Source organism: Trichechus manatus, unplaced genomic scaffold (genome assembly GCF_000243295.1).
Source record: "Trichechus manatus latirostris isolate Lorelei unplaced genomic scaffold, TriManLat1.0 scaffold00196, whole genome shotgun sequence".
NCBI classification, from domain to species: Eukaryota; Metazoa; Chordata; class Mammalia; order Sirenia; family Trichechidae; genus Trichechus; species Trichechus manatus.
The window spans coordinates 1424619-1436929 of record NW_004444132.1 but is presented as its reverse complement, the minus strand read 5'-3'; the positions used below and the strand labels follow the sequence as shown (position 1 = coordinate 1436929).

The window sequence follows — 12311 nt, the reverse complement described above, 5'->3', positions numbered from 1 at the left end:
TTAGGGAGAAGTGACAGTGATGTCATAGACCCCTGTGGAAAACTTCTAGAAGTGATATTCAGTGATCACAGAGACTAAACAAGAAAGATGCTTATAGAGTAAGGTGGGATCCAACAAGAGTGTAGTACAGAATGCAATAATTTATAAATTTCATTTTGTTCTGTGGGAGCTCAACAGACAACAATTAATGAAGGAAGGTAAAGGCTTAACCACCTGGTACTTTCATAATTCTTGATGATTAATTACTTGAAGATTAACAAAGTTGAAATTCACCATTTTTAGACATGGAAGAAAGTGATGAAGCTGATCAGTCCATCTCAGCAGGGAGGCAAGAAATTCGAAAGAGAAGACGACCCAGCCAACCAATGGTAGACAAATCCCAGCAGACTGAAGTGACAGAGAAAAAGAAACACACGGCCATACCTCAGTCATCTGGCCCCAAAGCTACCCATAGCATTGGTAATATTCCTGGAAGCCATGTCAACTACTCTGCCAAAGAATATGAGTCCCTTCGAGTATCTTCTCAACTTCAGCAAACTTGGACAAAGAGAAAACGTGGACATGAAATGACTGATAAATCTCTTCAGACAGATAGCACCAGAGAAAAGAAAAAAAAAGAAATCAAGTCAGTTGGTAAAACAGTGGTGCCTGAAGTAAAGTCAACTAATGTTGGAGAAACATCCCCTGAATTGCCAGAGAGAGTTCACGAAGTAGAAATTCCACCAAGCAGACACTCAGTTCAACTCAAAATAGACAGATCTCAGCAGACCAGTTGTACTGGAGACTGGACCATGGTAAACATTACTCACGTAGAAATGGTGGACAAGGAACAGCAGACGTACTTCAGTGAATCAGAAATAGTGGTAATTTGCAAGCCTGATAGTTCTCTTACAGAAACAAAGGAAGGTGCCCAGAAACGTAAATCGTTAGGGAAGATTTTTGTCAGTGAACATACTGAATTTCAGCCAGCAACAAGCAGCAAAGAAGAAATGAGGCAGAAAAGTATCAGCAAAGCTTCATTTAGTCAGTCAACTCAAAAAGGTACTGCAGTACTCATTTCAGAAAATGAACCTAGGAGTGAGGCAACTACAACTGTTGTAGGACAGGGTCCTTTTGTTAAAGGGGCATCTGTTGAAATAAATCCTCCCTCAACAGAAAAAGTCCTGGCTGAAGTACAGCCTCTTGCTGCAGAAGAAACCTCTGCTGAAATCCAACTACCACCAACTGAAGAGGCTCATGTTGAAATACAGCCTCTAGCTACTGAAGACATCCCTGTTGAAGTACAGCCTCTACCAGCTGAGGAGGCTCCTGTAAAAGAGGCTTTTGCTGAATTTCAGCCTCCATCAGCTGATGAAGCCGCAGTGGAAGTACAGCATCTACTGGCTGAAGAGGCTACTGCAGAAGAGGCTGCTGCTAAAGTAGAGCTCATCCGTGCTAAAGAGGCCTCTGTTGAACTTCAGCATCCACCAGCTGAAGAGGCCCCAGCTGAACTTCAGTCTCTACCACGTGAGAAAACTCCTGCAGATGAGGCCCCTGCTAAAGTAGAGTCTACCCCAGCTGAAGAGACGCCTGTTGAAGTACAGCTTCCACCTGCTGAAGAGACTCCTGCTAAAGAAGAGACTACACTTGCTGAAGAGGTGCCTATAGAAGTACAGTCTCCACAAGCTGAAGAGGCTTCTGAAGAAGAAGGTGCTGCTGAAGTACAGCCTACCCCTGTTGAAGAGACCCTTGTTGAACTTCAGCCTTCAGTAGGTGAGGAGGCCCGTGATGAAGAACAACTTCCACCAACTGAAGAGGTCACTGTAGAAGAGACATCTGCTGAAGTTCATTCTCCACCAGCTGAAGAGGATTCTTCAGAAGAAACTCCTGCTGAGCTTCAGCCTATAGCACCTGAAGAGGCCCCTGCTGAAGTTCAATCTCCACCAGCTGAGGAGGCCCCTGCAGAAGAGGCCCCTGCTGAAGTTCATTCTCCACCAGCTGAGGAGGCCCCTGCAGAAGAGTCTCCTGCTGAAGTTCAGTCTCCACCAGCTGAAGAGTCTCCTGCTGAAGTTCAATCTCCACCAGTTGAGGAGGCCCCTGCAGAAGAATCTCCTGCTGAAGTTCAGTCTCCACCAGCTGAGGAGGCCCCTGCAGAAGAGTCTCCTGCTGAAGTTCAGTCTCCACCAGCTGAAGAGGCCACTGCTGAAGTTCAATCTCCACCAGTTGAGGAGGCCCCTGCAGAAGAATCACCTGCTGAAGTTCAATCTCCACCAGCAGAGGAGGCCCCTGCAGAAGAGTCTCCTGCTGAAGTTCATTCTCCACCAGCTGAGGAGGCCCCTGCAGAAGAATCTCCTGCTGAAGTTCAATATCCACCAGCTGAGGAGGCCCCTGCGGAAGAGTCTCCTGCTGAAGTTCATTCTCCACCAGCTGAGGAGGCCCCTGCGGAAGAGTCTCCTGCTGAAGTTCAGTCTCCACCAGCTGAGGAGGCCCTTGTAGAAGAGTCCCCCGCTGTAGTTCAGCCTCCATCACCTGAAGAGACTCCTGAAGAAGAGGCCTCTGCAAAAATAGAGCTTACTCCAACTGAAGAAGCCCCAGTTGAAGTACAGTCTTTTCTAGCTGAAGAAGCTCCTGTAGAAGAGGCTCCTGCTGAACATCAGCCTCCAACAGCTGATCAGACCCCTGAAGAAGAGGTTACTGTTGACGTTCAGCCTCCACCAGCTGAGGAGGCTCCTGCAGAAGAGGCCCCTGCAGAAGAGGTTCCTGCTGAACTTCAGTCTCCACCAGCTGAGGAGACCCCTTTAGAAGAAGCCCATGATGAAGTTCAGCCTCTACCAACTGAAGAGGTATTTGCAGAAGAAACCCCTGCTGAATTTCAGCCTCCATCACGTGAGGAAGCCCTTGCTGGATCTCAGCCACTACCAGCTGAAGAGTATTCTGTAGAAGAGGCCTCTGATGAAGTTCAGCCTCCACTAGCTGAGGAGATACTTGCAGAAGATGTCCCTAATGAAGTTCGTTCCTCACTAGTTGAGAAAGCCCCTGAAGAAGAGGCCCTTGTTGACCTTCAACCTCCACCAGCTGAGGAGACCCCTGAAAAAGAGACCCCTGCTAAATTTATGCCTCCATTAGCTGAGGAGGCCCCTGCAGAAGAGACCCCTGTGGAACTTCAACCTCTAGCAGCTGAGGAAACCCCTGAAAAAGAGGCCCCCACTGAAGTTATGCCTCTGTTAGCTGAGGAATCTCCTGCAGAAGAGATGCCTGTGGGACTTCAACTTCCAGCAGCTGAGGAGACCCCTGAAAAAGAGGCCTCTGCTGAAGTTATGCCTCCATTAGCTGAGGAGGCCCCTGCAGAGGAGATCCCTGTGGAACTTCAACCTCTAGCAGCTGAGGAGACCCCTGCAAAAGAGGCCCCTGCCGAAGTTATGCCTCCATTAGCTGAGGAGGCCTCAGAAGAAGAGGCCCCTGATGAAGTTTGGCATACACCAGCTGATGAGGCCCCTGCAGAAGAGGTTCCTTCTGAAGTTCAGTCTCCACTAGCTGAGGAGACATCTGAAAAAGAGGTCCCTGCTGAAGTTCAACCCCTACGAGTGGTAGAGCCCCCTGCAGAAGAAATTCCTGCTGAACTTCAGCCTCTACCAACTGAAGAAGTTACTTCAGGAAAGATTATTGATGACAAACAGCCTCTACTAGCTGAGGACCCTATTGAATTCCTCTTAGAAGGGACCACTGCTGAACTTCATCCTCTACCACCTGTAAAAACCCCTGCCAAAGAGACTTTTGTAGAGAAAGTGCCTACCGAAATATCACTTCCCCAGGCAGCAGATGTTCCAGTGGTAAAGTTAGAGTCACTTGTTCTGGAAGGGATTTCTAAAGAAGAAGAGGCTTCTGCTGTAGACTCTGAATCTTCAAGACTGAACCCTGTTCCTAAAGATATGCCTGATAGGAAACAGAAAAATTCTGCTATTGAAATAGAGGGTATCATCCATATAGAAATAAAATAAGGACCTCCTCTGTAGCCATAGGCAAATCTTAACTAAGCTAGCAACCAGATGCTAGTGGGTTCTGGATACACATACTTTAGGAACGGTAGGCATTGGAAGTAGCTTTGTGAACAGGGAAATGAAAGAAAACACCAAGACTTGGCGTGCAGATTAGAAAATGAATAAAAACTGTAACAGTTCAAAATTTCTTCTGTTATTATCATTAAAATTTATAGTATGTAAAATACCTATATTGAAATGAAATATGTTTATGATTGAAATCATAACTTCAAATATCCTTTCTACATGGAACCCTTCTTGACAGCCATATTTTCTTATTTCTATCATTTCTAAAAGTACATGTAGCTTCTATGGGAAAAGGCTATATATTCTATAGTTCTCTCATTCACTTTCTTGAGTTTTAGTTGCACATCTAAAGTGATGCGGTTTTCTTTCTTCTTATTGTAATTTATTGTATCTTTTATTCTCTTTCCATCGGATTCCTTCTGAGACAAGTATTTATTTCCTGATTTCAGCCCAACTTTTCTTTCCTATTCTGTTGTATATTTTACATTTCAATGGGTGGACAGGGAAATTTATTTCTCTTGTAATGAAATCCAGATGGCCATAATGAACTATTGAAAAAAAAACAGGTAGAAATCCAAAAAAATAGACTTAGATATTTTACTTACATATTCTGGAGGGCACATTTCTATTTAGTTTTAATTCGCCTGAAATGATACTATATGTCCTTTGGGAGTTCGGTTTATGTTTTGTGCACTCTGAACTTGTGACGAAGAAAAACTTAGAATGAAGTTAAAGCACTTTAATATAAGCTCCTGAAGTTGTTAAAGAGTAGTTATGAATATTTAGATCTATCGGTTATTAAAAGTTTCTATGGTTATGAAAGGAGCTGCAACAGTTGAGCACTCAGCTGCTAACCAAAAGCTTGCCAGTTAGAACACACCCAGCAGCTCTGCAGGAGAAAGACCTGGCAATGTGCTTCCATAAAGATTACAGCCTAGAAAACCCGACGGGGCAGTTCTGCTATGTCACATGGGGTTGCTATGAGTCAGAATCAACTCGATGGCACTTAACAACAACATGGCTGTGGAAACTTTTGGGACAATATATTGTCTAGGTACAAATGAGCTGCAATGTGCTGAAATGTTGAGATTATTCTCTTAGAAAAAAAATCTTAATTTAGTCAGCATATTTCTCCGTTACGTAAAATTCTAGTTAAATGATTCTAAACCTTTGTTAAGTTTTAATGCCCTATAATTATATGATTTTTGTCACATTCTTTATTAGCTCTGAGACCAAGAGCAAATATTTTTTAAGTTACTTTTTGAGAGTTTTGTAATAACTTTTTTAAAGCACACTTGTTCAGGTACGTGACAGATTTAAGGCTGAGAAACATTATTCTAGTTTACATAGAATGGAGGTTGCTGTTTTGGAATTCCCAAGTACTTTCCATTTTAGGTTTTCTGAGCCACTTAAAATCCAGCTCAACTTGTTTTTCTAAATTTTAAGGTTTTTTTTCTATTTTAGATTTTCTGTTGTGACTTGCTTTCTTTGTAAAATCAGAAGTTATAGGAGGATTCAGAACTGCATTCACCAAAAGACCGTGTTAAATAACGATGGAATTTATCAACCTGCAACATGAGAGACCTTTCAACACTTAAAAGTTGGATGATAGTTGGCGCTGAGGTGGGGTTTGCGGCCTGCTCTAAGTGTATATAAATAGTAAAAAAGTTTATTTGGGAGATCTTGGGGTCATAATTAAGAAAAGCTGGAAATGTAAATCACAGCAGGAGTGAGTAGCTGTGAAAATTCAGGGTAGGGAACCTTGATCTAAAGAGACAAGTATAAGTAACAAAAATCTTTCGGATAACTAGAAAATAGGGTAATTTGATTTTTAAAATCAGATTTTGGGAAAAATTCAGGGAGAGTAGAAACACATACAGATGGATATATATCAGATGCAAGAATGACACCAGACTGCCAACAATGAAAATTTTTACAAAGTATGAGATATTTTAAAAAGAGCTTTATTGAGGCATAGCCTACATATAATAAATTACATATATTTAAATTGTACAATTTAATAGGTTTTGACATATGTATACACCCATGTGAAACCATCACCATAATCAAGATAATGAACATAGTCATCACTCCCATAATTTCTGTTTGTGACCATTGGATTCCCTCTTTCTCCCCTTACCTTTTAACCTTACCCTGTCTCCAGACAATCAATGATCTCTTTTCTGACACAATAGATTATTTTGCATTTTTCTTGACTTTTATGTAAATGGAATCCTAGTGTGTCCTTTTTTTTTTTTTTTGTTTCTTTGACTCAGCTTAATGATTTGTGATTCATTCAAGCTGTTGTGTGTATCAATCGTTTGTTCCTTTTTTATTGCTGCATTGTGTTCCTTTGTGTGGACTTTGCACAATTTGTTTATCAAATCATTTGTTAATGGGCACTTCGGTTGTTTCTCGTTTTTGGATATTACAAATAAAGCTGCTTTTAACATTCATGTACAAGTCTTTGTGTGGGCATATGCTTTGATTTGTTTTGCAGAAATAACTAAGAATAGAATATCTAGGTTTTATGGTAGATGTATGTTTAAATTTTTAAAACAATGCCAAACTGTTATCCAAATTGATTTGTACCTTTTTATAGCAATGCTTGTACACTGTATGAGCAGTATATAAGAGTTGAAGTTGCTTCACATCCTCCTCAATGCTTGGTATGGCCTGTCTTTTTAATTTTAGCCACTCTAGTAGGAATATATTAATAGCTCCTTGTGATGTTAATGTGTGTTTCCCTAATGCTAACGTTGTTGGACATCTCTTCATGCACTTACTTGCAATCTGCGTATCTTCTTTGGAGGTATCCTTCGAATCTTTGGCCCATTTTTTTTTTTTTTTAATTTGGTTGTTTGTCTTCATATTGTTGAATTGTAAGAGTTCTTTATATGGTCTAGATACAAGTCCTTTGTCAGATGTATGTTTTACAAATATTTTTCCCAAAGGCTTACCTTTTAACTTTCCTAACAGTTTCTTTTCTCTTGCCTGTGTTCATGAGAGATATAAATCTATAGTTTTCTTTCTTGTAATGTCTTTGTTTGATTTTGATATCAGTGTCATGCTGGCCTCATAGAATGCACTGGAAAATGTTTCCCGCTCTTTATTTTTCCAGAAGACTTTGTACAGAATTGATATTTGTTCTTCCTTAAATGCTTTGTGGAATTCACCAGTGAAGCCACTTGGGCCTGAAGTTTTATTTGTGGGAAAGTTTTTAACTAAAAATTCTATTTCTTTAGTAGACATAGTGCTATTCATGTTACTTGTTTCTTCTTGAGTAAGGTTTGGTAGTTTGTGGCTTTCAAGAAATTTGTTCATTTCATCTGAGTTGTAGAATTAATTGACATAAGTAGTTGATAATATTTCTTTGAATCTTTTTATGTCTGTGGATCTATAACAATGTTCTCTCTCTAATTATGATATCGATAACTTGTGTTTTCTCTCTCACCCTGTTTTTATTCCAGATCAGTCTAGCTTGAGGTTTACCAGTTTTATTGATCTGAAAAAACTGGCTTTTGGTTTCACTGATTTCCCTATTTTTGTTATAGTTTATTTTATATTTTATTGATTTCTCTCTTTATTATTTCTTTTCTTCTTCCCACATGTACTTAGCTATTTGCTCTTCTTTTTCTAATTTCGTAAAATGGAAGCTGAAGTCATTGATTTGAGTCTTTATTTCTTTTTTAATATAGACCTATAGACCTTCTGAGCATTTTTTTTTAGCTATGTCCCACAAATTTTAATATGTTGTGTTTTCATTTTCATTCAGTTAAAATGCTTTATAATTTTCTTTTTTCTTTATTTTTTGAATCATGGATTATTTATCAGTGTATTATTTAGTTTCCATATACTTGCGGATTTGCCAGTTTTTTTTTTTTTTGTTATTGATTTCTCATTTGATTTTTTTTTTTCAGGAAATATACCTTGTATGATTTGAACTTTTTAAAATTTGTTGAAACTTGTTTTATGGCCTGGCATATGGTCTATCTTGGTAAATGTTCTGTGCTCTTTGAAAAGAATGTATATTCTGCTCTTTTTGGTTTGAAAGTCGTATAAATGTTAATTCTAGAATCAACATTTGGTTGATAATGTTGTTCAGGTCTTCTATATCATTACTGATTTTATATCTACTTGTTCTGTACATTATTGAGAGAGATAAGTTGAAATCCTGACTATAATTATGGCTTTGTCTCTTTCTCCTTGAAGCTCTGTTAGTTTTTCTTCATATATTTTGAAGCTCTCATAGAAGCTACATAAATGTTTAGCATTATCACGTCCTCTTGATAAAATCATTTTATGTCTGGTGATAGCCTGTCCTCAGTGACATTGTCACTCATCTAGTTTACATCCTTATTATCCTTTGCTTTGCTTACTGTAGCCGTTATCTGCTTTTCCTATTTTAGTTTTTTTCTTCATCTAAATAAACTTTCTTATTATTGCCAGAGTTATTTTTTAAAAGAGATCTCTTACACTCATTTGCCTACAGAATAAAATCCAGATTCTGTAAAATTATAGTCATGGCCCTTTACAGTCTACTCCCATGTATTTTATATTAACCTCATTAAGAATAGGATGGTGAACAAAGTGAAGTTAACAGCATGACTGCTGGTTTGAAAATCCTGACTTCACCACTTAATGAACTGTGTGATTAGTTCAGGTGGATTAACTCCCCTGTTCCTCAGTTTATCTGTCTCAAAAAATGGGTATAAGAAGAAGAGTACCTAGAAGATAGTGTTCTTTGAGTAACAAAAGAGTTAATCCACATTAAGTACTTAGAACAGTACCCTGGTGCTCAGTGAACAACAAATGATGGCTTTAGCTTTTCATGATTTTTGTATTGAAGTTCTTGCCATACCTGATGATGATTGTTATACGTCAATGCCTCTTCTTTGTTCATTGTGTTTTAGTCGTTCGTATCCTGGACATTTTGACTATTATGTGAGAGACTCTGAGTCCTATTGATATTTCATATTTTAGCAGGCTGTGACCCTACTTAGGTTTAGCAAACAAGTCCTGGCCTACTTTTGTGGGCTGTGGTTCCAATGAAAATTTAATTTTCACAGCCTTTTATGGTGCTATTTTAGCCAGCTTGACATACCCTGAGACTCACACTGGTTCCTGAGGGGGCGAAAGGAACTTCCTTGGGCCAGGCTGCCTGGTGCTTCTAGTGGAGGAGGGAAGTCTCAGGCCAGTGGGGACAAAGAGGCTTCCTAGACTAGGTGCTTACTGTGGCGGAATCCCCCTTGTAAGTACTGCTTGGTGGCCCAATGTCTCAATGTGGGGAGGGGGTGGGGATGGGAGGAGAACGGGGTTCTCAGATCTGTGAAAAAGGAGAGAGTTTCTCTTGGTTGCTTATTGTCAGTGGGGCTCCTCATTATCTCCCTTGCTGGCGGCTCCCAGTTTGCCGTGTGTTGTCTAGGGCACGTAGGAGTCTACCTGGACCACCTTCTGTTGCTGGGTTGGTAGATGGAAAAGAGTAGGCCTGGTCACTTTTGATGGTTGTGTGTGCTTCGGGGAAGGGGCTGAAAGACTTCCTGCTACCCTGGTTGTTCCTCCATTTCTGAGGTTCTTAAGCAGTTTGCCTTCTACTTTCTACCTTTCAGAATTCTACTTTGGTTGCTTTTTGAGTTATTTTTAGGGTTTATACTTGTACTTAAAGGGGAGGAATAGGGAGAAATGCATCTATGCCACCTTGTCTGGACTAGAAGTCTCATTTTTATCATTTGGAATGCTCTATTTCACTATTAACTATCTCCAACTCTTTATCCTTCAAGCTGTAGTTCAGCCAGTATGTTTTCCATGAGACCTCTCTTGAATCTAGTGCCCACTTCCCTCCACATCTAGTCATTGACAAGCATCTGTTTCATGGATTCTGCCTTCTTTATTGTTGTGGTTGTTAGGTGCTGTTGAGTTGATTTTCGATTCATAGCGACCCCATGTGACAGAGTAGGACTGCCCTATAGGGTTTCTGAGACTGTGCTCTTTATAGGAGAAAGATGTGGCATTCTGCTTCCCTAGAGATTTACAGCTTTGGAAACCCTATGGGCTTGCTATGAGTTGGAATCCACTCAATAGCAATGTTTTTTGTTTTTATATGCTCATGAAGAATCTCACATAAGTTCTACAACTCTCTGGGATACCAGATGAAGATGTTTCATAACTAAACTTTTTCCACTGTATGAGGTGATATGCAAACTTCACTTAGAGATCTCATCTATTCTTCAGGGCCAAACTGCTCTAGTCCAATGTGGAAGGGAGAACCTGGGAAGCCACACAGGATGTTACAGACTTCTCCCTGCTCTGACTGTACCTCTTGATTGCTTGTGTACTTGGAATTATTAATAAAATGTGATACTTGGTGAAAACTTGATACTCAGTAAAGTCTCTGATATGTGTGGTTCTGAATGGTAAATTTAGAATTAGTGATGTGCTTAGATGTTAATTTTGTGGGTTAGTGACACAATTGCCTGTATTTTCTCAATGAATTATGAGCATGGTGCCCTCAATTCAGAGTAAGGAGGATGGAATTGGGAGTTAAAATAGAATGTTAAATACAGATTTTGACTAGTCTGGTGGAAGAATGAAAGAGGAATCTGACCAGGGAAGTGTAAAATGATTTCAAAGAGGCATTTAGACATAGCTAAGGTATGATTGGAGCCCTGGTGGCACAATAGTTAAGAGCTTGGCTGCTAATCAAAAGACTGGTAGTTCAAATCCACCAGCCACTCCTTAGAAATCCTATGAGTTAGTTCTACTTTGTCTTGCTATGAGTTGGAATCTACTCGACGGCAACAGGTAAGGTCAATGTGATGTGCAAATGGAACCCAACCAAAAACCCACCGCTGGCGAATCCATTCCGAATCATAGCGACCCTATAGGACAGAGTAGAACTGCCCCATAGGGTTTCCAAGGCTGTAATCTTTACAGAAGCGGATTGTCACATCATTCTTTCACAGAGCGGCTGGTAGGTTTGAACAGCTCAGTTTCGGTTAACAGCAGAGTGCTTAACCATGCAGATGGAACAGTTAGGTTAAATTACTACAAAGCAGAGGATCTAGAATGTTGAGGAAGGTGCCTGTCCTGCTTCACCCTGCACTAGAATGCCGTGTTTCTTTGGGGCCATGATACTGTAATTAGAAAATATTCATGGGAGACCAAGCATACATTAGGGACTTGACTCAATGTTATGTCACATGTTGAACAGTTGAGAGACTGGAGATATTTAGTTGAGATAAAAGAAAACCTGAAGGACAGGCCTTAGGTGACTGAATTAGAATCAGTGATTGGAAGTTATGGGGAAACATTTTATTACAGTATAATGAGGCATTTTTAAAAGCTGCCCAAAGGCAGGAAGTACCAGCTTAATCTAGAAATTCTATCACTCCTGGAGATTTTAGTGCAGTAAATCTAAGGTGAGGACTAAGAACGTGTATTTAAAACAATACAAAATTCTCCAGGATAATCTGTTGCGTAGCTGGATTTGGGCACCACTGAGTTAGATGAGGAGCCCTGGTGTCGCAGTGGTTAAGACTTTGGCTGCTAACCAAAAGGTTGGCAGTTTGAATCCACCAGCCACTCCTTGGAAACCCTATGGGGCAGTTCTTTGCTGTCCTATAGGATCGCTATGAGTCAAAATCAACTCGAAGGCAATGGGTTTGTTTTTTTTGTTGTTTTTTTTCAGTTGGACGGTGTAAAGGAGATTTGAGCCTCCGGTGATCGAATTAGATGATTGCTTAGATCCTTTACAAGCTGAGATTGTCTGATTCTGCAGTTGACCACCAACTGGAGCAACAGCAGCAGTTGGTTTCAATGAGTACTATTCCCTTCTGCAGGCTTTCCTTATAGCTTTCTGTAACAGCTGGCCTCTGAACGATTATTTTTTGTGACTGCCCAACACTTGGCCTGCCCATTGCTTATGAAATACAACCCACTTGTGGGACTTTAATCAGATGGTGGCCAGCCTGACACTAGATCCTCATCAGAGCTGAGCTGTCCCTGAAGTGCTTGAGTCAGAAATATGAGCACGAGTGCACTGCAAGGCACATGCATAATAGTCACCTGGGAATTCTAATTTTGTAGGGCCTCAACCCTAGCAGAAGGCAGAGCTTGTCATGGGCTCAAAAGCTTGCCATCGCCTTTCTTCATTGTCATTACTGACCATTATGTTAATGTTCATAAATCTGGGCATAGAATCCAAAGCAGTGACTGTGAGAAAACTCTCTTCACAATACCATGGAAAGGGAAAGTTACGGCAGACTTTTC

The 12311-nt window shown here is 40.4% G+C and overlaps 1 protein-coding gene across 1 annotated transcript; it reads left to right on the top strand.

Moving 5' to 3' along the window:
- Positions 1-350: 350 nt before the first annotated feature.
- On the top strand, positions 351-3977 carry FSCB (fibrous sheath CABYR binding protein). Its single transcript, XM_004387884.2, has 4 exons — positions 351-1077; positions 1162-1367; positions 1461-2822; positions 3573-3977. Exons 1-4 carry the CDS (start codon positions 366-368, stop codon positions 3975-3977), a joined length of 2685 nt encoding a protein of 894 aa, XP_004387941.2. The 5' UTR covers positions 351-365.
- Positions 3978-12311: the final 8334 nt, after the last annotated feature.

Coding starts and splice junctions, on each gene's coding strand:
- FSCB (XM_004387884.2), top strand. CDS start 366: ATGGTAGACAAATCCCAGCAGACTGAAGTGACAGAGAAAAAGAAACAC. Junction 1,078..1,161: donor TTCAGAAAATGAACCTAGGA/GTGAGGCAACTA, acceptor CAACAGAAAAAG/TCCTGGCTGAAGTACAGCCT. Junction 2,823..3,572: donor AGCCTCTACCAACTGAAGAG/GTATTTGCAGAA, acceptor CGAGTGGTAGAG/CCCCCTGCAGAAGAAATTCC.